Here is a 25,878-nt window from a genome sequence, read left to right on the forward strand (position 1 = left end):
TCTGAAGCAAACACACAATTTTTACCAGTGCAGGGCAACAGTACATTATATTTTAATTATTTTAAAACATTTTTATTTTTTAGTGTTACTGTTCCTTTAAGATCAAGACTTTGATTTGGCCACTGTGGGACAATGACATTTTTGTTCTTAAACCACTCTAATGATACCTTAATTTTGCCCTATGCTACCAGTCTGTATGGTATCTAACTGATCGGGTAATAAAGCCAGACCATCGTATAATAATATAACATATATAATCTATCCGCAAATGTTTTTGTTAATATTTTAAAATCTATGTTTATCAAAGAGATGGGTCTGTAAGAAGCTGGATCAGAAAGGTTTTTCCCTTCTTTAGGAATTCATTTTATATTTGAAATAAAACTTGTTAGCAATTTTTTCTCCTGGTTATAAATTTAATTATATAAGTTTGGGGCAAAACCATTGAGGTAAAGCAATGTAAACATGGCTTCGCCTGTGATCTGGACTGAGGTTTCTTATACGAGAGAGTCTCTATTTACTTTTTTCATTATAACTTCTTCTGTTACTTTATTTTTAAATACTGAAGCAACTTGCACACATACTGCTCTTTTTTGCACCAACCATTGACACCAATAAGGAGAGACTTAAAGCTTTGCATCTGGCTTGGGAGCTTAGTCAGTCCCCACCTGAAGCCCTTTCAGTGGATTAGTACAACCATGTACCACTTGCCAAAATCTTCCTGGTTTAAACTACAACTCCCATCTTGCCAGGAAAGTCCATGCAGTGAAGAGGTTGGTCTTATGGGAAATGAGTAGTAGTAAACTAAGCAGCAATAGACCAGATACTGTTCCTGTATATAAATTCCTCTAGGGAAGTCGCATCAGTTACCCAAATATCTTTACATATACTGTATTAACACACAAAATGATAGTACAGCTGCACATTAACAGTGGAGGGTTATGACCTGCACCTCCTTTGTAACGTGCTGTTGGGTTATTAGTATTAGTATACCTTATTAGTAGACAATAAGGTATATTATCATCCTAATGATAGAGAGGAATCTTGTACATAAGTACATTATTTACATAAGTGACACAAAAACCTGAACACACAATAAATAAATGTAATGGAATAAAAAGCTTTTATTTGTTATTCATATACAGTTCAGAAAACATGCATAACAGAAAAACCGACTGCCACTGCAATAAGTGTTATTACAGAGCAAGCTCCGAAGATCAATGTGGATCTACATTTAAACCTCCAACTACGATTTTTATTGGTCTCAGATGTAGAATTCCTAGCAAGTCCTTCTTCAAGAAGTGCCAAGTTGATAGCAGGTCCATCTCCAACCTCAGGCAAGGGGGCCTCTTGAACACTGTTCAAAATCTCCCCTACTGCAGGATTCTCTTCTACAGCAGGCAAGGGGACTTCATCATTGGCCATGTCGACAGTCAAGGGAACATTCCCATACCTACCGTCTGGCTCACACATTACAACATTTCTAACATGCTGTCTGCACAAAGGGCAGGAACAATTTACCTGTATCCAGGTTTCTATGCACAAGAAGCAAAACTTGTGCTTACAAGGTTCAATGTAGGAAACATCATCAAATGTTTCCAGGCATATAGGGCACCGGGAATCTAGTGCTTCTTCTAATAAATGCTCATCATTAGTTCCACACTCAGGTGGAAAGCTGTTATTATCTATAGAAGTTCTACGTTCTTCTTCCATTATTAGTTGATCAAAATGATGATATATAGGTTAAATAAACAGAATAAAATCGCTAGATAAAACACACGCGTCTGCGTAATTTTACGCGTTTTTTCTATCACCGGAATTTATGGAAAATAACATCATAATATCCGGCGTTCAGATGGCGATCTTTTCCATTTATTTTACACAGCTTTTTACTCCGTTTTTTCGGCGAATTAGTTTTACACAGCATAATAAATATGCCCCTTAATGTAAAAATATTTGGGTAACTGATGCGAGTTCCCTGGCAGAATTTATATACAGGAACAGTAATCTTCCAAACCAGTCTATTGCTGCCTAGTCTACAACTCATTTCCCATAAGACCAATCTCTTCATGGCATGGAGTTTTTTATGGCAAAATGGGAGTTGTAGTTTAAACCAGGAAGATTTTGGCAAGTGGTACATGGTTGTACTAATCCAATGAAAAGGCTTCAGGTGGGGGCTGACTAAGCTCCCAAGCCAGATGCAAAGCTCTCAGTCTGTCCATATTGGTGTCAATGGTTTTTGCCCCAAACTTATATAATTAAATTTATAGCACAGAGAAAAAGTTGCTGACAAGTTTTATTTCAAATATAAAATTAATTCCTAAAGAAGGGAAAGACTTTTTGATCCAGCTTCTTACAGACCCACCTCTTTGATAAACTTAGAGTTTAACATATTAATGAAAATAATTGCGGATAGATTATTGAATATATTGCCCAAAGCTATTTATCCACAGCAGAATGGATTTTTGAAAAATACGTCAGGAGTGAAAAATATTCAAACTATTTTGAATGTAATCTCAATGCAAAGAATGCTGGAGTTCCATGTTCATTACTGAGCCTAGATGCAGAAAAAGCCTTTGATAATATTTCCTAGAAATATTCAATTAAATGTTGGTTTTAAATGTTTATCTCCTTACTAAAACAGATCTGTTCTGAAGCTAAAGGAAGAATAGTAGCAGCTGGAGAACAATCCGATACTTTTGATCTTTCTAGAGGTACTCGTCAGGGTTGACCTCTCTCCCCATCATTATTTAATATCTTAATGGAACCCCCTAGTCAGATATCTAATTGCTCAATACTGCCAAAAAAATAAATAAAAATAATCATCTACACACAAAATAATTCCAGAGAAATAGAATATAAAAAAACCCCAAAAAAAAACATACAACATTTCTACACAACATACAGTAACTACCCAGGCCTTATACCTTGTACTGTAATATATTAATCAACAGTGCTCTCAATACAGAAAATACAATTGATTCTTCTTCTAGTTTCATTGGCTTTATAAAGATTTAAAATATCAGTGTAAACAACTGTATATTAAATAACCATAACTGTTGTTTTCTGTTAATGCATGTTCAGACCATACCACTGCTAATAAGATTCAATCTATAAAGTTGCTTTCAGGAAGAATTCCTGAGAAAAATCATTGATTGGCTGTTAATGGCTCTGCCCACTTTTTCTAAACTTGAACCGCAGTTGCCTGGTGCCTAACCCTGCAAAGTTTGGGGACCCTGGGGTAATTACTGTGAGAAAGGGAGCAGGTTGGATTTCCGCCAAGTCAATAGGTAAAATCTGATTGGCTGTTCACAGCTCCGCCCACTTTTGGGCATCCAACAATCATCATATTTTCATTCAGGCTGACCCCATGTGATTCAGTTTAAAAAAAAACCCCAAAAAACTTGAATATGTAGTCACCCAGTGACTGACTGTGCAAAGTTTGGGAACTCTGGCATCAAACCAATAAAAATCAATAGGTGAAATTTGATTGCCTGATGGTGGCTCCACCCACTTTTCAAAAGTTAAACTGCAGTACTCTAGTGGGCAACTGTGAAAAGTTTGGCGACCCTGGGGTTAATACTGTGAGAATGGCAGCAGGTTGGATTTCCTCCAAATTAATTGGTAAAATCTGATTGGCTGTTCACAGCTCCACCCACTTTTGGGCATCCAGCAATCATCATATTTTCATTCAGGCTGACCCCATGACTATGTGATTCAAGTTTGGGGAGTGCAGCCTCAAAGCTGTAAGATTGGCAGCCGTTTCAATTTCCCATAAAGTCAATAGGTGAAATTTGATTGGCTGTTGTTGGCCCCTCCCACTTTGGAGTCATCCAACAAATGTCGCTGTTTCATTCGGGAAGACCCTATTATTATGTTATTCAAGTTTGGGGGGTGTAGCTTCAAAGCTGTAAGAGTGGCAGCAGTTTGAAAATCTTCCCTGTCAAAGTCAATGGAAAAATTGGGGGGTTCGGAGCGGCGCCACAGAAAGACAGGGGCCGGATCGCTTAGAAAAGCACAAGCAACCTGCTCCGCTATAGGGCGAATAAGTGTGGAGAGTTTGGGTGTTGTACCCCTAAAACTGTAGGAGGAGTAGCGTTTAGAAAAAAAGTGCTTATTCTTAAGAATAATAAGAAGTAGAAGCGGAAGAATAAACCAAAGTCGAAGAACAGTATGTTGGGGTTTTCAACCCAACATAATAATTAAACTCCTACATTATTATTCCTACATTAAATTTCCTACATTATTTTTTTAGGGATCCTATTGCCAGAAATGAAAATAAAATTACATAATAAAAGCATTATATATATATATATATATATATATATATATATATATAAATATATATATAATATATATATAACTAGTTTGTGGCAACCCTGATACAATATTTATATAGCTTTATTGTATCTTTTACCATCTATTTATAAAGTGCATCGATACAATTTTATGGAGACCTTTCTACATTCTTAGTGAAGAAAAAATTGTCATAGTCTCTAAATCCTTGACAGAAAGAACAAGTATCCAAACTCTGAGAACTTTGAGTACGGTGCTTTATTCAGCTACTTGTCAAATATGTCATCCACAAAGGGGTTTAATCAAAGACAGCAAAAGTACAGTGTCTTGGGGGTGCATTTAAGCACACACAGCCAATGAAGCTCAGAGGCATTTGGCACGGTGTAAAAACTTAACTATATATGTGACGTTAACTAAATGTATTGACATGAAAACAAACTCTTAGTTAAAGATATTAACAGTGCTATGTTTAAGCATTTACAATTTAAATGCACACTGGCAGACTTTTGAACAGATAATCAATAGTAGTTGCTTAACAAAAATTTCTGCTTTAAATTAAGAATAAAATCAGCAGCAATGTGGTTGCCAGCATCCAGGTAAATAATTTAAGCAAGCAAGTATACAAATGTCACTCTTCTAATTGAGGAAACTAGGCTAAACATGTGATAAGTAATAAGTACAGGTATGGGATCTATTATCCAGAAAAATGTTATTCCAAAAACTCTAAATTATGGGAAGGCTATCAACTATAAATTTCATTTATAAAAAATTCACATTTTAGAAACTTTTTTTTTCTCTGTAATAATATCACAGTACCTTGTACCTGATCCCAACTAAGATATAAGGACTGCGGGGAGACAGGTGCTCTGTAGGTTAATAACTCTTAACTAGCCAAAACTAGGTGGTATAAAGTAACTGTAATGAAGACACTGAAATCAGATGTCCTTTTGAAAGTTTGGAGGTCAGCCACAGCTTTATTGATATATAATTATGATAACCTGTCTTTGCCATGCCATAACAAAACTTTCACATATCCCAATGTAGCCATGGCAGCAGACGTGGGCATGTAAAGTGAATCATGGTATCCTGTACCATAATTAAATAACCGCCAAGCGATGTGACATACCATTAACAAAAAATTTACAGACACACAAATGAAAGCAGAAATTGTAAATTATAGTATGAAGTAGCACAAGGCATGATAAGTGCATAACCAGCATACAATACCCACAACCAAAGGGGTGATCAGCCCATCGTTTCAGTGCCTTGATAGTGAAAAAGTTGGCATGGTAGGGCTCTCCTTACTCTTAAATATTAACCTTTCTCCTAATCTGGGTAGCCAATCCTCAGCTAAGATCCTAACAACCCTGGATTCTCTTCCCCACAATCCTATTGAGTTTAATTAATGTTTAAGTTACAGAACTATGGAAAGACCCCTTATCCAGTAAACCCTAGGTCCTGAGCATTCTGAATAAGAGATTTTATAACAGCAGAATACTGTTTACTAGCTGTCGCATTAGGTCGCATTTTTTTTTACCTTTTTTCCTGACACTCTTAAACATTTCACTACTTTTTTCACAACTTTTACAATTTGGCTCACTTACCAACACAACGCCTCATTTCCCTTTTGGCTTTCTTCTCCAGAGGTAAAAAGTCTGCTCCATATTCTAAAGCTGGTCTTATTCAAGTAGTTCTACTTGAATACTACTTTAACCAAACCAAGCTGATCAGACTGTTTTGGCCCCCAGCATTCCCCATTCTTGTATAATGCTCAAATCTACATTTAATCATGTCACCATGGACACAAGTCATAGGCTTACAAAGCAACGGTGTGTAGAGCATACAAATGTAGAACTGTGAACCAAAAACTATTTATTACTATCACATATTTCTCATGGAGTCTCAAGGACCTTTTACCTTTAGCGATCACATGAAAATTGGGGCTTATTTGGGCCAATAGGGAGAGCATTATAGCAATAAGCTATCTAAACCAACCTGATAAATATCTGGCCAATCCATAGCTAGATATTGGTTGGGCAGGTCATTGGTTTGCCAATAAGCAACTGACTTGGTCAATCATATATCCAGCTTACGAGAATTCAAGAAAAAAAAAAATCACACTGTTGGACATTTTAACCCAATACCAGTCTATGGCAAATCTCTGCAACTTTTTTCATTTTTCCCACATATTTCCATAACATACAGTAGCCTTCAGTGCTGACGTTTTCTTGTTTGGTTTCATTACTGGAGGACCACTTTGGGGAATTTTTTACTTGGGCAGGGATTGGTTTGGATATTTACACTTTATTGATTCTTTTTAAAAAGCACAAAGCAAGGAAATATCATGTAACCCTTCTGGGCATGACTGCCAAAGACATCCTTGGGAGAGTTATTACATGGTCTGTCTAAGTCTATTAAAAAGCAGCTCATCCTCTTTCTATCTATACCCCATATGATGGAATTTTAGTAGTTTTTGGATCCCCATTTAAAGATTACAGTTAGTGCTTGCGGTACCCTAATATATTAAGCTTAGAGATGCTCAGACTGTGCAGGACTATTTTAATAACCCATCATCTGCAATAACTAAGCTTTATAAATGAACATGCACCAAAAAATGCACAAGCTCAGCAACAACAACTGTGTTAATTTCCATCATAAATTAACTTGATATTTTTATTTTCTGTTATTCATTCATGGGGTTTCCTACCTATATATATATATATATATATATATATATATTTCACAGCAATCATACAACCTGGCCAGGACAGAGCATAAACATACAAACAAGGTAGATAATAAGCAAGGGATTATGATATTCAGAAGGCCTTAGTGATAAAACAAGGAGTTTTAGGATACAATTTAAATCCTGCATATCCAACCCATAATGTGCCACTCCTCCTTCAAGACCCCCTTTTATAAGCAGATAATAGTTAGTGCCTTATGAAAGACTAAATTATGTAATAGTAAGTTTTATCCTCTACTCATAACTTTAACAAAGGAAGTGAAAACCAATAAAACAGAACAAACAACAGAAATTAATTGGAGAAGCAAAAGCAGAGGGAAAACAATTGTGCTGGCTAAATTTATGCAGAAAGATATGTGTTAGAGCTGGTAACGTTTTAAAGATAATTTCTATGTATTTCAGTCACACACTTTCTTTTCTTTTATTCTACTTACTCAAAAGGCTCGCTGGGATCAGTTCTTTGAAGCTCTGGAGGTATAGGGATACGTTTGTAGTACATTTCCCAGTCAAAAGCTCCTCTCATGGCATCCCCTGCCTGTGCTTCATACCCAAAGTGATTGTGGTCAATGACATCTATCATGGGACACACAATTGTTTTGTGGTTCAGAGCAATCTGATCTGAAAAATGGAAGCACAAAATATAGGAAGACATGTTTAGTCAAGCCATCCATCATATTACCGCGACGTGACTCCAAAAGATCTCATAGGAATGAAGGAAATTGTCTTTTTTTACCAGTTGCATCTCCCTTGGCGCATCTCACCCCCCCCCTCCACCTTTTTTTAAATCAGCATCAGACTGCTCTCTAATACTCGTTTTCATTCAGCTGGACAGTGATTAGAAACAATTATAGTTTTTAGGGAAACTGCATTCCAGTGAGAGCTACAAAAGCCCAGTCATCTATATCTCTGTCATTCAGCTGCTACAAGCTGTCCTCAATCTGTCACTTGAAAAGAAAAGCAAAAAATGTCTAAAGGCTCGAGAAACAGTACTTGAAGAATACTGCATAGCACAATTATCTTCCCCGGAATGTGTCTGAATGTTAAGTCGGAGCATAAAAAAAAATAAATAAAAAACAAGTAAAATCTGCTTGCCACTGTAAAGATGGGTATTTCGTTAGTTTTGCCATATAAATATTTGTTAAAGGACTGATACCTACATACTCTGACAGCTTTAAAACTGTGTTTTATAGTATGGGCCTTTTTGAACATTGGGGGGGCAGGGAGCAAGTATTCTAGTTACATTTAAACATCATAAGCAAAACAGAACTGTACGAGTAATTGAGTAATTCTGAGAGTATGAAATGTGTCATGTAACACAAAGAAAAATGTAATATTGGAGGGAACTCAGACATTTCACGATTTTTTAACCACTGTAGTGTTTTAACCAGAATGGAGGAAGACATGTTATAACTATTTTTGATATTATAACTTAACTGACATGTTACAGAACTAGTACAGTTTAAAAAATGTGCCACAAGGTAGTTAAAGGGGCGGTACACTTAACCTTTTTTCATTTGCACATTATACTCAACATTCGAACATAGGTTTGTTAATGATTAGGGCTTGTACTGAACTTACTTTTTGACTAGAGTTTTTATTAAGAAATATATCTATGGTTTCTGTTATTTCTGTCACTAAAACAAAAGTCTGAAACTAAAATCGAAGTCACATTCTAATTCTTGTTGCCAATGACAACAATCAAAACAAATCAAAAGTACACAGAGGGCCTCTGTATAAACAAACCCCCTTCCTTCACTCCAACTACAACCTGTTGCTGTAGCCTCAATGCAAATTCTATGTGGGGGGAATGTATTCAGATTATTTTACATACTGTAATAAATAATATTTAATAATAATAAGTGGTAAGATAGATTTCATCAAGGAAGAGAATGTTTTTAAGCTCTGATTTTGAAGCCTCCATTGTCATACCTTTTATAGCCTTCAAGTAGTGTCATAACCCTGTCACAAGAGACCAGCAGCGGGTATAGCTTAATAGACACAGGCCACACCAGTCAAAACTAGTAGTTAATAGCATTATGTCTAATCAACACTTCTTTCTAGGGTAATGGTTGGACTGTTCACCTCACACTGGATAAAAAACCTGTTGTAAGGTGCATAGCACAGCATTAGGGGGTACAGGCAAGCCTCGTCCTTACCATCTGCTGGGGAGGGCAGGCAATAAGGACAGGTTGTCATTGCAGCCTGTATCCTCTGCCATCCACTCCCCCTTTCCACTGCTGAATGCAGACTGCATTGTATTTACTGGAGCAGCTTCAGATCTCTGTGCTCTAAGAAGCCCATAAATTAAGATTCCAATGGAAAAAAACTCTGTCCACATCTAGTAACACATAGCAACCAACAGCTGCCTTGTCAATTCTACCAGCTGATTGGTTGCTATTGGTTACTAGCAAGTCACAAACTTAAAACCACTTATTACATAAAGATGCTTTTTATAGAATATACATAAGGTGATTGTCCAAGCCTAGAAAATACAGCATATTTAGCAGTTTTTAGTATAGCAACAGAGTTAAAACTAAATGAATGGATTTTTTTTAATCTATACAAGTAAAACAAATTAACTGTTTGTTCACATTTGTAGGAACATATTCTGTCTACTTACTAAGTAAGGGAGGAAGCCAATTCACATTAACTTCACAATGGGAGTCTAAAAACGTTAACACCTCTCCTTTTGCCATAGATGCTCCCAGAAGACGTGTTCGGATCAGCCCCTCACGTTTTTTGGTCCGCACAATTCTAACCTTGGGATAATAGGCCATGTATTCTTCTAATTTTTCCCTTAAGTGTTCTAGAAAGAGAAAAAAAAAGAATATTTCATACATACACATGTAGGTAATGTAAATTGCACAGCAATTATCTTTCAGACAGTATTTACCCATACACACAATTTGAATTTGAATTAAATAATTCAAATCTGCTGTAAAAGTGTTGATGTTGGCAGCTACAGTTGCTTAATGTACAGTGTCGTTAGAGCCAAAACAACAGAAATATGTTCATCAGCTTTTTGTGATGCCCAAAGCCAAACACCCAGCGGAATCTTTGGCGTACTGCCCTCCAAGCAGTATCCAATCCAAATGGTTTCTTTGACTTTTGTATAGTCAGATTAATCACCCTGGAACCTGTCAATAATAAATTTAAATGAAATGTAAAATCAGCATGATTATTGTTTCTAAGAACAAAATACCAGTCACAACACAGATGTAAGGGCTTTCAGGGTGAATGCAAGAAATGTATATTTATAAGCAATACAAAATATAACTTTCCCACATTGCAAGTTGCTTTCTTAATTAAGATAAAATGTCAAGAGAGAGAAATAATCTCTGAGTTTATACCCTAATCTCACACATTATTATTTAAAAGTGACTCTAAAATGCATTTTAGTCTTAATTTATCACTCACTTAAGGCTGAATGTTTCCTTTCAATAATTTAAAAAGATGTATAATATTTATTTAATGGCAGAGTCATAAAATTTTACCTATTGGCTGCGAGCACAAAGCAGCCATAAAAAAGTAGAAATGTCTTGTAAACTCAGTATTTGTTACTTTAACATTTTGCCTTCTTAATGCTTTTTAAAAAAGATATTTTAAAAAGCCAGACTCAACAAGCACATGTTTGATGAGTGTATGTATGTGTGTATGTAGGTTCAAGAACAAACTTTTTGTGTCCCGCCTTAATCAATAAACAACTTAAGCCCTTATTTGATTCGTCAAGTAATGAACAGTCAATAGATCAATGTTTTTGTTGACCAATTCCACATACAGTATATTTGTCTTGTCTTGACTCTCTAGAGACCAATAAGAGATAGTTCTGTACTAATAGCTTGAGAAAGACAATAACAAGAAATCTAAACAGGAAAGCTAAGCAATAACATGGGTGCTGGCATATTCACTAATTAAAAATGTATCCAACTTTTCACTACCTAGTTCAATTATATTTCTATTTTTCAGAATTTCTGTTGACAGTGGATGGAAAAGGATTTTCTAGAATGATATATGTCTTAAACACAGAGATAATAAATAGATTCTGTACGGAGATAAAAAAAAATAGACAGATGGATATATGATAGATAGAGAGATAATAGATAGATAGATAGATAGATAGATAGATAGATAGATAGATAGATGGTAGATAGATAGATAGATAGATAGATAGATAGATAGATATTGAGAGAGAGAGAGAGAGAGAGAGAGAGAGAGAGATAGATAGATAGATAGATAGATAGATAGATAGATAGATAGATAGATACTGTAGATAGATACTGTATATAGATGATAGATAGATAGATAGATAGATAGATAGATGATAGATAGATAGATAGATGATAGATAGATAGATACATAGATACATAGATACACAGATAGATATTGAGATAGATAGATAGATAGATAGATAGATACATAGATAGTTTGCTGACTTCACAGATTGATTTTGCTGGCCATAATTCAATTTTTACCAAAAGCTATCTACATCTTTCCTTTTCTTGCAAGATAAATTAGAGGAAAATTAAATACCAATGAATTTAAGTTCTTACTGCAATTGTGTTTTATTGCTCTCTGATAGGGAGACTAGGGACATCCTCCTGTAATATTAATAGTCTCCCAAATGCCTAATATTCACATAGACCATTCTTCATCAGTTCCAGTTATGGTACATATTCAAACAGTCTGCAGGGTGCATATCTTCTCAAACTGTCGTGCCTCTTAAGTTGTGAAATGAAGTATTGTCCCTCGCTATCATTTTCAAAGAAATTCTCCAAAGGAAATTATAATGTGACATGCAAAATATCTAGTGAAATGGGATGCAATGGCCTTTAAATCTCTTGGAGACAACACTTTAAAGTCATTTATTACAAATGAATTTTACTCAGGCCAGCTCTATGCGACTATAAAACACTGTAGTATGATGGCTACATTTATAATCCATAATATTACATAAATTTTACTTTTGGCAGGGCAGGCCTTAGGGAGTCTTCAGTATTTAAATTTTATGCTAAGCAATAAACAGAGCACCTTAGATATAAAGAAGTCAGCATTCCTGTCAGTAAAAATAAGAGACAGCCCAATTTGTGATTCAAAGAGCAAATATATTATTAGTTCCCTCACACCATAGATTAGATAGAGCAATGAATCACAAATCTGATGTACCATAGATATAGCAGGTCAGCAGTTGGCTTGGGATTTTCACAAACAGGTGAATAGACAAGCATACTGTATATAATAGCACTACTTGTTACTCTAATTTACAAATTTTAATGCTAAAATGTTAACTTTCTTTAGATAAGAATATTTCCTTGTGATAATAATGATACTAATTATACCATGACTAACTTGCAGATTCAAAATGTCCTCAAATCATGAGTTATAAAAAAGAGGGAGAGGTTTAAGGAAAAAATAAATATCCTTACAATAGCTCTTGATTACTAGGGGGTTTTGCAGGTATACTGGCCCTTGTTCAGGAGTCCATAATATATGATAATAAAAATAGGGATGCACCGAATTCCAGATTCGGTTGAGGATTCGGGCCAAATCCAGGCTTTTTTTGAAGGATTCAGTTTTGGCCGAATCCACGGTCCTGGCTGAACCGAATCCGAATCCAAATTAGCATATGTTAATTAGCATTCAGAAAGGGTCAAATGGTCAGGGAAATTTTTTTTAACCCCTTCCCATCCTAATTAGCACATGTTAATTAGGATTCGGTTCGGGATTCAGCCAAATTCTTCAGGGTGGGTTCGGCCCAAAAAAGTTGGTTCGGTGCATCCCTAAATAAAACAAGTACTGGACCAGTAAAAGTTGAGAGCTGGTTGTTGCTAATGGAGTCAATTTTTTTTTGGTAACACAAGACCCAAGCTTCAGTTGCAAAATCAATTCCTCTAACTGGAACCAATTGACAGGTAGCATTTTATTAAAAAATAAAGGTATGGTTGGTTGCTATTGGTTGGTTGACTTATATTACAATACCCAAACTGAATATTGGATGCACTGAATGTCATAAGTAGGAATGTCTGTTTGGGGCCCACACAACATCCACTTTTATGGGTAACTAAAAGTTCAGACTTCAAGCACAACAACAGGCACTGTCACAATAGGTATGTTTATTATAAATGAACCATACTAAATATTAAACATAGAAATGTCCTTATAGATTTAGTTAAGATTAGTTATATACAATAAAATAAAACCATTCATAATAATTGGTGACAACTGTCCCAAAAAAGCAGGCCAAAGATAAACTTGTCCAAAAATGAACATGCCATTTAAAGTGTGGATGCTTGGTGTATTTCAGGGATGTTTTTTACACACCTTTACAAATGTGCCCTTATATAACCTCTTATTCTATATTCTTGTGTAAAGTTTTACCTCTTATACAGCATTTTTGTTAAAAGTGCAGATTTTCCCAAAATGCAAAACCTTGCCAGTTTCTAAGTCTTACCTAGTGTTTATGGAATATAATAATTGATATCTTACCTGTTTTCATAATACAATAGAGACCATAAATCTTCTCTAGACAGATGTGAAATTATGTATAAAACTGAATTTATTACTTTTATGTTGCTAAGATACATCTGTTTTAGAGACGATTGCTGTGTGATTTATTAGCTCCATTAATATCTATATGCTTTATAGGTACTTTATAGTGCACTCTCTCAATCTTTGTCTTCTTTAACCCTTTTATTAACAGATATTCATTTTTCAAAAGTCACAGGCAAAATGATAACTGTCTCACTTGCTGGTTTTAGATATGTTTGCAAAACAGGTCAGGTTCTAAAAGTTTTTGCGGACCCTAAAAAGATATTTCAATAGGAGCCAGTAAATTATAGCTATGGCGCTGGTTATAGCTGCCTTCTTTTTTTACTACCTTGTTTTTAATAGCTTGTTCAAAAAAATGGCGAATGCAAACTTTATTAAATGATTTGCAAACATTAAAGTCAAATTACAGTCAAATAGGAAACTCCTAAGGTGTTCCCAACAGTCTGACTAAGTCTAAATGAACTGCTAAGTCATAGAAGGTTTTCAAAAATCCTAAGCAAGCACAGTTGCTTTAGAGATAATGCTACTATGTATGTATGTATTTATGTATGTATGTATGTATGTATGTATAACTTTATTTATAAAGCACACTATGAATATGCAGTGCTGTACAATTTTACAGAGTAGAAAGGGAGAAGAACCATAGTAATAAATACTAAATAAGTAACAAACCTAGCCCCATAGAGTTTACAATCTAACTATACACTGTACATTATTTCCTGGGTCAGTGAATGTATTCAGTGATATATCCTGATTATCAAGACAATTTTCTTGGCCGTCAAAAAGCTCTTGACTTGCAAGCAGAATAAAAAAAATAAAAACCCCATTACTTGATAAAATCTGCAATATAATAATTATCTATAAAATAATGTAAAAGAATATTGCCTTTGGAAATACATTTTTTTCTAATTTTGGTAATATTCTTCCTGTTTGTATCATTAAATGCATTCATCCCAGCTGAATCCATGCACATCTTATATCTTTCCCCTTGGGGCCAGCATAAGCAATGTTACAATGTGTGTTCTCAAGCTTGTTTGGTAGAAAATGTTGGAATAAACGCAAAGAGCAGCTGCCATAACAGCAAATGCCATGAGCTGCATTCCCAACCTATTAGAGAAGGATGTAAAGCTTTCTGTCAAACTAATAGTATTAGCTTTATATCTATATACAGTCCCTTGAAAAATTATGCAGACCCTTAACCACATCTCTCATTGTTCTAAATATCAAATTCTACTGCAAGTGATGTGTTAAGTTACAAAAACTTTAATAATAATTAAAAGAGCAAAATATGCAGTCATTGTGTTATAGAAGCTTTACTTTCAATCAAGTGAAATACAATTGCTCTAACATGGACACAACTTCCACTCAGTTGGCTTCCCCCAGTGTATTATATCCTTGAATCATTATTCAGGACATAAATTAAAGGAGATCTGTGAAAATGAAGACTAAAAATCATTCCAAAGACATAAGGGATAAAAGTAATACAAATTCATGAATTAGGAAAGAGGAAGCCACACCAAACCATCTATTTGTTGCCAAATAAGTCTTGACTCAAAACTTTGTTATCAAATGCAGAAAAACCTCAGAAAACACAACAATCACTGCAGAGCTCAGTTGCGGAAGCTGAATTAAAGGTGCATTAAGCATAACTGTGGCATATACGAGTGGGTGGCACACAAAAATCCATTACTCAGAAAGAACTATGGGAAAGCACATTTGGCAAAAAGAAAAGCATGAAGATAAGCCAGTTACGGTGTTGGAAAGGATATTGTGGTCAGATACGATCAAGAGCTTTCCATCAATAGTACCAAGCAATATTTGTGGTTCAAATTTAACACTGCTGCTAGTGTTAAAGCACAGTATGCTGGTGGAAGCATCATGGCATGGGGCTACTTTTATCAGAAGGGGCTAGACATATCGTTAGAATGGTGCACAATTCAGTTTAAATGGTGCAAAAGAACTTGTATCAGCCTGATAAAAGCTGATACCTAGATGAAAGTTTATCTTTCAGTAGACAATACCCCAACAAGGCCAAAGTAACACTCGAGGTGCTCAATAACCAAAAAAGTTAATGCTACACAATGGTCCAATCCAGGGGTATTTCAGCCCCTAGTGCATGCCTCCCCCTCGCATCTAAGGGGGCAAATTAAGAGGGCGCGTATCGCTAGTTTAGAGAATGCAATAGCTCTGTCTGCACTAGCGAAGCCAACATTCCAATTTAAAACTCTGTATTTCAGCTATTTAAGAGTCAGGGGCTAATCAGATCCCTAATATCAATTTAGTTGAACAACCTAAAGCAAATCTGCTTGGTCCATAACTACTGAAAGGGGCAGATTTGTCACTTTCTATTCATTCCTATGGGATTTTTAGAAGCAGATTTTGCAAATGGAGAACCCCAGCTTTCACTCAGTGATAAGCATTCCCTGTTGTGAGTTTCTAATTTTAATAAGTAAAGTAATATATCTTTCCCTAAATGATATACTACCTTACACAATATAACACTTGGGGGCTGATTTACTAAGACACGAATTCCAACCGAATTGGAAAAATTCCGATTGGAAAACGAACATTTTGCGACTTTTTCGTATTTTTTCGGCGACTTTTCGGAAATTATCGCGACTTTTTCATTACCAATACGATTTGCGCGAAAAAACGCGAGTTTTTCGTAGCCATTCCGAAAGTTGCGCAAAATCTTGCGATTTTTCGTAGCGTTAAAACTTGCGCGAAAAGTCGCGATTTTTTCGTAGCGTTAAAACTTGCCCGAAACATCGCGCCTTTTAAGTTTTAACGCTACGAAAAAGGCGCGACTTTTCGCGCAAGTTTTAACGCTACGAAAAATCGCAAGATTTTGCGCAACTTTCGGAATGGCTACGAAAAACTCGCGTTTTTCACACAAATCATATTGGTAACGAAAAAGTCGCGACAATTTTCCGAAAAAAACGCAAAATACCGATCATTACGAAAAAAACGCAATCGGACGCATTCGGCCCGTTCGTGGGTTAGTAAATGTGCCCCTTGGTTTTAAGGCAAAATGGTTTATTCTGAAAACAGTATCCCTTTAATTCCTGGTTGTCTTGCTTTTAGTGTGTATGAATATTTAACGTGCCATTTGGCGTTTCATTAGCAGGACTTTGCTTATACATTCAGAGCACTTTGTATCACACTAGCAAGTTTTATCTAAGCATCCAAAGATAATTATTTGCAGACTTGGATGGATTACCACAGAGATGTTAAATGAAGTGTGCTTTTTGTAAAATATGCTTCTAAATTTAGGCCTTTATGAAACAAATTCCAAGGGTCATTAGTGCCCTAGATGACAGTAAGTAAAGCCACTAATTGTAAACACTGGTAACGCCACCATCATTTTATGACAGATAATTCTCCTCCATTGCATTTTATTGTCACACACGAACTTTTAAATCAACTGCATTTTTATGTTCCCTTTGACAAACTGGAAATGGGAGCTTTTTTTTGAATATATGTGCAGATCGCATGCTAATCCCTCATGATGCTGCTTTACAACACAAGGCAAACAGTGATGCATAATTAAGCATCTTTTAATGGCAGATAATCAAACAGTGCCACGATGATCAGTCAGCTGGCCAGATTTACTTATTGTAATCCATCCAGCCACTATTCTTCTGGGTATATCAATCTCCTTTTCATTTTTTTCCCTTCTTCTTCTTCTTCTGGACATCAGTAAATATTATAGTCTGATCCAACTAAACCTTTCCTAATCTGGCTTCTGTGAAAAGAAAGATTTAAGCATTATTAAACTCAAGCATTAGTTTTAAGAATGTTTAGGCACAATTAAGAAGAAATAAATGGCAACGCATTTTGCCTTTGAAGTGTTGCCATTTGTGTTGCTTAAAGCTTAGAGGCAAACTCTAATTAAAACTTTACCCTATGTACCTGGTAGCAGATAAGGAAATATTGTTCTGCATAATCCTCTTTTCCAGCTACTGGGTCCTAAATTTCACTTCAATTAGAAGACCTACAAGGGCAATTGCAAAAGGCAGGATGAGGGTTTTTCTATGGCATTTGGGAAGCTAAAGAAGGAACACAATAATTTCTTGTTTCGTATTGTTGCATAGAGCTGCTAATGTATTTGTTTGAATGTGTATAACAGGCCTGGACCAGCAGTAGCTTTCTAGATCCTGTTAGTTGAAAGGTGGAGCAAAAAGAACTGGTCTGGCTATTCTAGATAGACATGGTACCACGTGCTTGGAACATGATCAAGTTCATAAATGGATTATTTAGACTTATCTCTTTCTCAACTCCTAGGGGCACATTTATCAGAGTACGATTGTTTACGAAAACAAAAAAAAATTATTTTTTACAATTATAGAACTGTGTATATTTTCTGCATTTTTTTTTTCACTTATGTGCTCAACTTTTTCGTGCTTTGCGACAAATTTTATGTGACAAAATCGTATTTGTCGCAATGAGTACAAAAGTTTTGAATTCATTAAAGCTTCGTTATCATTACTTTCCTTGGGCCAGTCAGAAAGGTTTTCCCGCCGTTTACGATCTTTCGGATACAAAAATTTTGTGACTTTCAGATCGCCAATACGATATTATTGTGACTATTACGATTTTTTCGTAAGCATTTCCGTGACATTTCCGATGATCAGAAATTATCGTATCTAATCTAAATTTTACCCATTTTGGGATTCAAACTCGTACTTTGATGGATCTGCCCCTAGTGATGTTTTAAAACATTACACCTGTACATTATTTGTTTTTCATCTTCTTTCACATAATGTTAAGCCTTTTGTTTGACCTGAACAGCTGAACAGCTTATTTATCTTTAAAGTATGAAAACAGCTGTGTTGGGGATGTAATGCTTTAGTGTGTTGACTTCATTTTGAATTTTCATTCAAATTTTAAAATACGGTACCTATCATGTCAAAGCCCACACTTCCTTTTGGGGGAACCATCGTATTTTGGACAGAAAATAACCCTAGTGGGCACTTTGCCATCAGTAACAAAAGGCAGATCCTGGTTCAGCCGGCTGTGTTGTGACTCTACGCATGCACATAATGGTCTGTCCCATCTTGCTCATTATGCACATGGGTGTGATACAGGATTGGTCTACTCCTCCCTGATTTTACACCACACTGGTTATATAAGCCTGCACCTTTAGTGAGGGAAATCATTTTACCATGATACAGGTGCCCATTAATTACAGGTTTCGAATGTAACCTGGACCTGATGTCATTTTCAGTCAAATTATTTCTGATGATATTTTTTTTTTTAAATTTCACTTGTCACATATGTTACAGCAAATAGCGGAGTAAAAATAATTAGTACATTCTTTAGCTCATTATATCATGTAAAACTGCCCATTATCTTCAAGTGAACTTGTATGCATGCCTAATTCTCAAACACTGCAAAAACCAATTTCTAATTGCATGCAGAAGAATAAATGGCACATTGTGACAAATCTATCACTTGCCAATTAAAAGCATTGTTAATTTAAAGTATTTTAACAAGTACAGGCTACAGACTGTTTTCCTTTTTCATCTGTACACCCCTTTTATCATGAAAGGCACACATCATCACTTTTTTCCCTTTATATAATCCTTGTTCAGTTTAAACGCATAGTTAAATGATGTTGTGTAGCTTTAGGCTTCATGATTTTGCCAGTTTCCATAAATTATATTAGCATTATAATGCCGCTTGCTTTATCTCTTTCACTCTACTGTAGTAAAGCTGGCAGCACACTGGCAGATCTTGTCAGTCACATAGGTGTTTTTGAATTCATGTTACTCAGAGTTTGGACCCAAAACTATTGGTCACTGGTTTTAAACAGACTAACTAGCTTCAATATCTGGTCAGCTCTTTACTGAATTAGAAGTCACTACATAACAATGACTAGGGGCCAAATTAACTTCTTTTTAGTGTGATAGTTAAACAAAAACAAACATCTCAATATGAGACTCATGACACAACTCTTAAGCTAAGCACATGTGGACTGTCAAATATATCCCTGGTCTACCAAATATGATGCCTCTATCTGGCATTTACTTCTTTGATGAAAAAATGAATGAAGAGCTGACAGTCACAGAGGTAGAACCTTAAGGTTATTATTGCAAGTGTCTCTTTTCTGCACTCATGCCCAAGCTGACATTTTTTTATAGCTATCCGACTTGCTGGTCATCTTAACCTTCAAGAGACATAGAGCTGATGAAGGCTAAAGGAGCTAATAGTGTGCTCCATGATCTGCTTAGCAGAGCTGAGCTGTCTAATATTGCTTAAAATTCCCCTTACTGTCGTATGCTCTTATAAAAGATTAAACATAGTATTTCTATTGTATTCTGTTTGTCAATAACAGAACAGACAGGAATGTCCCATTTACTGACCACTGACGCAAGTGATTTTCCTATCTAACTCTCATTAATTATGTGCCCATATACTGGCAGATACAGGATGATGACCTGTACAAATAGTTACACCTTTTCCAACTGATCTGAACAACCATTTTGATATCTGTTGGTCTGGGAATTAAATCTTGTCATCCATGACTGCATTTTCTGGTACGACATTTTCTTGTTAACAATGATTCAGTACTTTTCCATGAGGATGACAAGTGACTCTTATGGCTCTCTTAATTAAGCAGTTGAATCCCCTAACCTTCTTGTAAGATCACACACAGCAGATACTGTAGGAACTTTCTGGTCTAGAACCAGGGCTCTTTTGTTCACTGGCTGTTGCTCCTCCTTGTTGCTTTGAACTATGGGAACGTCATTGTCCATACCGCCCTTTTTAAGCAAACATATCTTGTTATTTAACTGATTATTCTATGAAATAATATCAGAGTACCTTTAACTTTATGGCAACTAAGCTGCATAAAAACATGTTGGTGGCAAAACAATTCTATTCATTTTTTAATGCTTTTTATTAGCCTTAAGGAATGATACTTCAAATTATGGAAATACACCTTATCCCTTGGCCCCAAGCATTACAGATATAAAATCCCATACCTACATGCAACATGTTATGCATTTGTTTCCACATGCTCTTGGCTGCTGCACAAACTAAGAGAAGGGGTGAATTGGTAAGGACTAGGAGGGTTGGCTGTAGGAAAAATCACTGTGATTCAAACAGTAAAACAGCCATTACTCAACAATTGGAAGCCAAAAGTAATTTATTCAATCTCAGTATCATTTTGCTCATACAGGTATGGACTCCCTTATCTGGAAACTTAAAGTTCCAGATTACGTTAAGGCCATCTACCATAGACTTCATTTTAATCAAATAATTAATACATATTTCCTTTTTCTCTGTAATTGTAAATTAGTACATTGGGGCCGATTCACTAAAGATCGATAAAACGAGCGCTATTTATAGCATGTGTTAAAAATGTTATCGTTTATTTTTTGCGACTTAATGCTCGATTCACTAAAAGGACATGCGTCATAATTGCATTATTTCCCGCGCTTGCATTATTTCCCGTTGCACGTGATATATTTTGCCACGTGCTATATTAGCGCACAATATTAGGCATGTAACCATTTTTTTCAGAAAACTACTGTTCTGAAAATGACCATTTCCCCGAAAACTGGAGGCTGCATCACTCTAGGGCAATCAAATACTTGAAAAAATCCCACTGCAAAGTCCATATTGTGTTGCCAAAAGCTCACGAACCACAATTTTCACACATTAACCCTATGCGAGGTAAATAATGCGTTTTTTTGCGCATGCGATATGCGTCTTAACGCATGCGAAATGCCTTTGATGAATCGGGACTTAATTATAGCATTTTTTTTAATGCAAAAAATAAGCGTTATCGACCTTTAGTGAATCGGCCCCATTGTAGCTTATCCCAGATAAGATTTATTTAAGCCTTATTTGGGGCAAAACAATCCTACTGGATTTATTTAACTTTTAAACAATTTTTTAGTAGACTCAAAGTATGGAGATCCAAATTATGGAAAGACCCCTTATCTAGAAAACCTCAGGTCCCGAGCATTCTAAATAACAGGTCCCATACATGTATAGTAAAATGCAGTATGGTTAAATAGGGCTTCATTTGTGCTAAATATTCTATCCACAGTCTGTAGCAAAATATTACATGGCTTTTCATATGCTTTCCTCAGTGTTAAAAATACACTTAAAGACACTGTAAGATTTAGTCCTATATAAGTGTAAAAAAATAAAATTATTTTTGCACAAATGAAAACATATATATATATAGATATATAAGTACATTTCCGCTACATGACTGGTAAATACAGAATATGAATGTATACAGTACATGCTTTTATTTTTTCCAAATCTCCCTACAATAAATGGGTTTGAGCTATGCTGTATGTTTTCTTTTCATTTCATTGGTTTTAAGCTGGGCTATTGTTCTGTAAGTTAGTCACATTCCTCCGTTCTCTAGTGACACAGAGAGCTGAACAAAGTGAGATAGTATAGAAACCAAGCTTTTTTTGAAAAGCATTTGATCATTTTAACTCATGTTAAATAAAATCCCTTTCTACTTTACCCTTATAAATCTATGGTCATAGGTAAAAGAGAAAACTATCTACCTGTAAGCCAGTATGCTGTGTAGTTGCTGGCAAGCCATATAAAGCATATGCTTTACTAGATAAAAGAGAATACAATACCAGCAGATGAGACATATCTTTGGAGTTTAGAAACGCAGTTTGCTTCCAGCCGTTATCCTTGAACTTTTTCTCCACTGTCTTTCTGTTTCTATCTTATTCCAAAACAATAGAAGGAAACTATGTTGGGCAATGTCTATAAAAGTGTATTTTTTTCCTTTTGCAATTTTTAAAGTAAAAAACCTTCACACTTCTCTCTCTTTTGAACATTAGACATTCTTTTGATATATTTAAAAGTTTCTATCATAGCCTCTTTCTCTCCCTTATAGAATTAAAGGGGAAAAACTTTTATGGGGTTTTGAGAAGCACCATTAGTTTGTATTATAAATATTGCTGAAGAGGTTTTGAACTGTTTCTAATATCAAATGAGACTATATTTAGAAAACAAAAGCCTCCTGTTATCGGGTAAAAGAGAAATATGAAAAATTATTCTACACTCTGTTTCATAAATATTTTGGGGTTGATTTATGACCCTTAAAGTACCTTGGAATAATGACTTATGTTTTCCACAATAAATTGTTTCTATTATTTTTTTCCAAAAATCTTGCAAATTTTTGTCAAAAAAATCAATGGCTTGCCAGGTTTTTGGTGGCCTTGGACTGGTAAAGAAGCCAAAAACATAGGGTGCAGCATTTCTAGTTTAAAGGAGAAGGAAAGGTAAAAACTAAGTAGGCTTTATCAGAAAGTTTTATGTAAATACAGCCATAAGCACTCACAGAAACAAGAGTCCTCTATCAAAAGAAACACAGGTTTTCTTGTCTCCTTTTTTGTAAACATGTTATTGGGTATTTAACTTCCTCTGTCAGAAAAATCCTTTATTCCCGTGGCCAGAGTCTGTGCAGTTATCTCCTCTCTCCCCTCTTCTGTTCCCCCTCCTATAAGAATGCTAAGAACTCCCTCCCCCCTCCCTTAGGAATGTGTGATCTGAGCTATATCGGCTAGACTGCAAACAGGAAGCTATTTAAAATGGCAGCTGCAATCTTAAGCAAACGGAGAAAGCTTCTAGGGCTCTTTACTCAGGGATGGCAATGCTTTCTGCAGAATAAATATAGTGTTCTAGGTGGCACTAATGTGGTAAATCTATTGGCAGTAAAATGCCAAAATTAATGTCCTTCCCCTTTAATGCTTTCTTGAGCAGTAAGGTTGTGTGTATGTGTGTGTGTGTGTCTGTGTGACTGCTTTTGTAATGAATATTCTATGGATTTAAATGATTAGTAAAAAAAATATCAAAATCAGTCATAACGGGGGAATTTATCAGATGCTGCTTCCTGTCTGTGGCTCAAAACACAGAGGGGCTCATTTATAAAGTTCAGGCAGCACAGAATTATTCACACAGTAAACAAATATTTGTCCTGCCTGTGTTTATATGTGTACCTATTTCTGTAAGTTACCCTCCCATCTAGATTGTAAGCTCTATGGGACAGGGACCTCCATCCTCTTGTATCTTTGACCTTTAACTTATTGCAACTGTATCTTGTATTTATTTGTATTTATTGTTATACTTTGTATTTATCTATTATTATATTAACCCCCTGTTTGTATTAATCTATTCTACTGTACAGCGCTGCGTACATAAGTAGCGCTTTATAAATAAAGATATACATACATACATAAAGCTGGAGCAACAAGACTGTTGCATTTAATGTGCAAACATAATTGCAAATTTTTATTCGCTGTGCGAATGTTCTTAAGAGTCTGTTAAATAAGGCATAATTGCAATTTGTGAATATTTCTGTGTACACTCTGTGTCTGTTGCGCCAAAAAAATATTTGTGAAACAGATTTTTACAAAATTTTTTGCACACAGTAAAGATACACAGTTTCCATGCTCATGTAAACCTCAATCATATTTGAGGCATATGAGCCATTTGCACATTTTTATGAGCAATGTACATTTCACAGTGATTCAAAAATAAAGGAAAGGTGGGAAGATCAGTTCAAAATGTAACTGTTTAGGGAAAAAATTTGCAAAACAGCCATATGAGCAAAAAATTTTACTGGGCAAACCTTATAAATAACCCCCAGCAAACTGTATTGATAAAACACTGGTGTGATGTATAGCGCTTCTGCATAGTAATTCTGGGGTCCTAGGTTTAGTTTCAGTCAAGGCACTATCTGCAAGAAGTTTCTATGTGTTCCCCATGCTAGTGATAGTTAACTCCGGGTACACGTACAGGTTAATTGGTTTCTGATAATCCTGACCATAGTGTGTGCGACTGTGCTTTAGACTGTAAACTCCACTGGGACAGGGACTGATATGAACAATGTATAACCTCCGTAAAACAGCAAAAAATATGGTCTTTTTATATAAAGAATACTAATAGAATGAAGTTTGGAACAATGAAAAGGGTTTTCTGCTTTCATTTCATTTAGTAAATATATATGCATCACATACATACATACAATCACAGAGACAGAGTCTGAAGCAGCTATTTGAATTTAGAATGTTCTGGAAAATAAGGCATTAAATCACAAACAATTTACTATTTTTAGCACCCAAATAACTAGGCAAGCCATATTACAAAGTCTCATTTTCCATCTATTAAGTTTTACAATCTGAATTTCACCTTTTATAGCTTTAGCCATACACATTTTTCACAAATTTTTGCAGTTTTACAAATTTTTCAACAAGTAAAGCTTGACAGATTTGCTCATCATTCATCTTTACGGTTAAGGGTTAGGCTAAACTAAATTATATATCACCTAAACCAGTGCTGACCCCCCTCTGTGTGGCCCCCCACCTGTCTGGCTGCTTTGATGGCTTACCTTTGTATTAAATCTTTGCATTGCTCACACCTCAGATTCAGGCTGTAATCCCCCTGTATTGTTTAAATATGTAATCCTGTGTGTTGTTCACACCTTTTAATTTCTGTTCACTCTCTGCATTGTTCACACCTCAGGCTCAGGCTGTAATCAACCACATTGTTCACCTGTTCATACCTCAGACAAACCGTAGGGACAGTAGAAACCCACAAATAAACCCTGCATAGTACAAAAAGAACATATACTGAGGTGGTACTGAAATTACAAAGTTTTTTAATATATAGTTATTGTGCAGACTGTAGGAGCAGTGCCTGCATTGTGTCACTGTATGCTGCCTGTGTGTGCATACTCTGCCTGCCCTATGCTGCCTGTGTGTGCCATACACACAGGAAGCATAGGGCAGGCAGAGTATGGCACACACCGGCAGCATAGGGCAGGCAGAGTATGGCACACAGGCAGGGTAGGGCAGGCAGAGTATGGCACACAAAGGCAGTATAGTACAGGCAGAGTATGGCACACACAGGCAGCATAGGACAGGCAGAGTATGGCACACACAGGCAGCATAGGGCAGGCAGAGTATGGCACACAGGCAGGGTAGGGCAGGCAAAGTATGGCACACAAAGGCAGTATAGTACAGGCAGAGTATGGCACACACAGGCAGCATAGGACAGGCAGAGTATGGCACATAGGCAGGGTAGGGAAGGCAGAGTATGGCAGGTTTATGCTGTACTTCCACCATTAATATGGGTGTGGTTTCAAGTCGGTGTGGTTTAAAAAGGGGAGTGGTCAAAACTGGCTTCCATTATCGGCCCTCCACCATGTAGGCCGGAAAAATTCCAGCCCTCGTTACCACAGAAGTTGGACAGCACTGACCTAAACTATTGTTATAGTTTTTGAAGTTGCAGTATTATTAGCAGCA

General features: G+C 35.9%; 1 protein-coding gene across 1 annotated transcript in view; it reads right to left on the reverse strand.

Annotated features, from left to right (window-relative positions):
- galntl6 (polypeptide N-acetylgalactosaminyltransferase like 6) overlaps window positions 1-25,878 on the reverse strand; it is a 520,631-nt gene that overhangs the window by 128,732 nt on the left and 366,021 nt on the right. The window contains exons 5-6 of the mRNA XM_031895455.1: window positions 9,660-9,845; window positions 7,474-7,657 (exon numbers count right to left, since the gene is read on the reverse strand). Of these exons, the coding sequence (XP_031751315.1) occupies window positions 7,474-7,657; window positions 9,660-9,845 (370 nt within the window). The remainder of the gene's footprint in view (window positions 1-7,473; window positions 7,658-9,659; window positions 9,846-25,878) is intronic.

Source organism: Xenopus tropicalis, chromosome 1, assembly GCF_000004195.4.
Source record: "Xenopus tropicalis strain Nigerian chromosome 1, UCB_Xtro_10.0, whole genome shotgun sequence".
NCBI lineage: Eukaryota > Metazoa > Chordata > Amphibia > Anura > Pipidae > Xenopus > Xenopus tropicalis.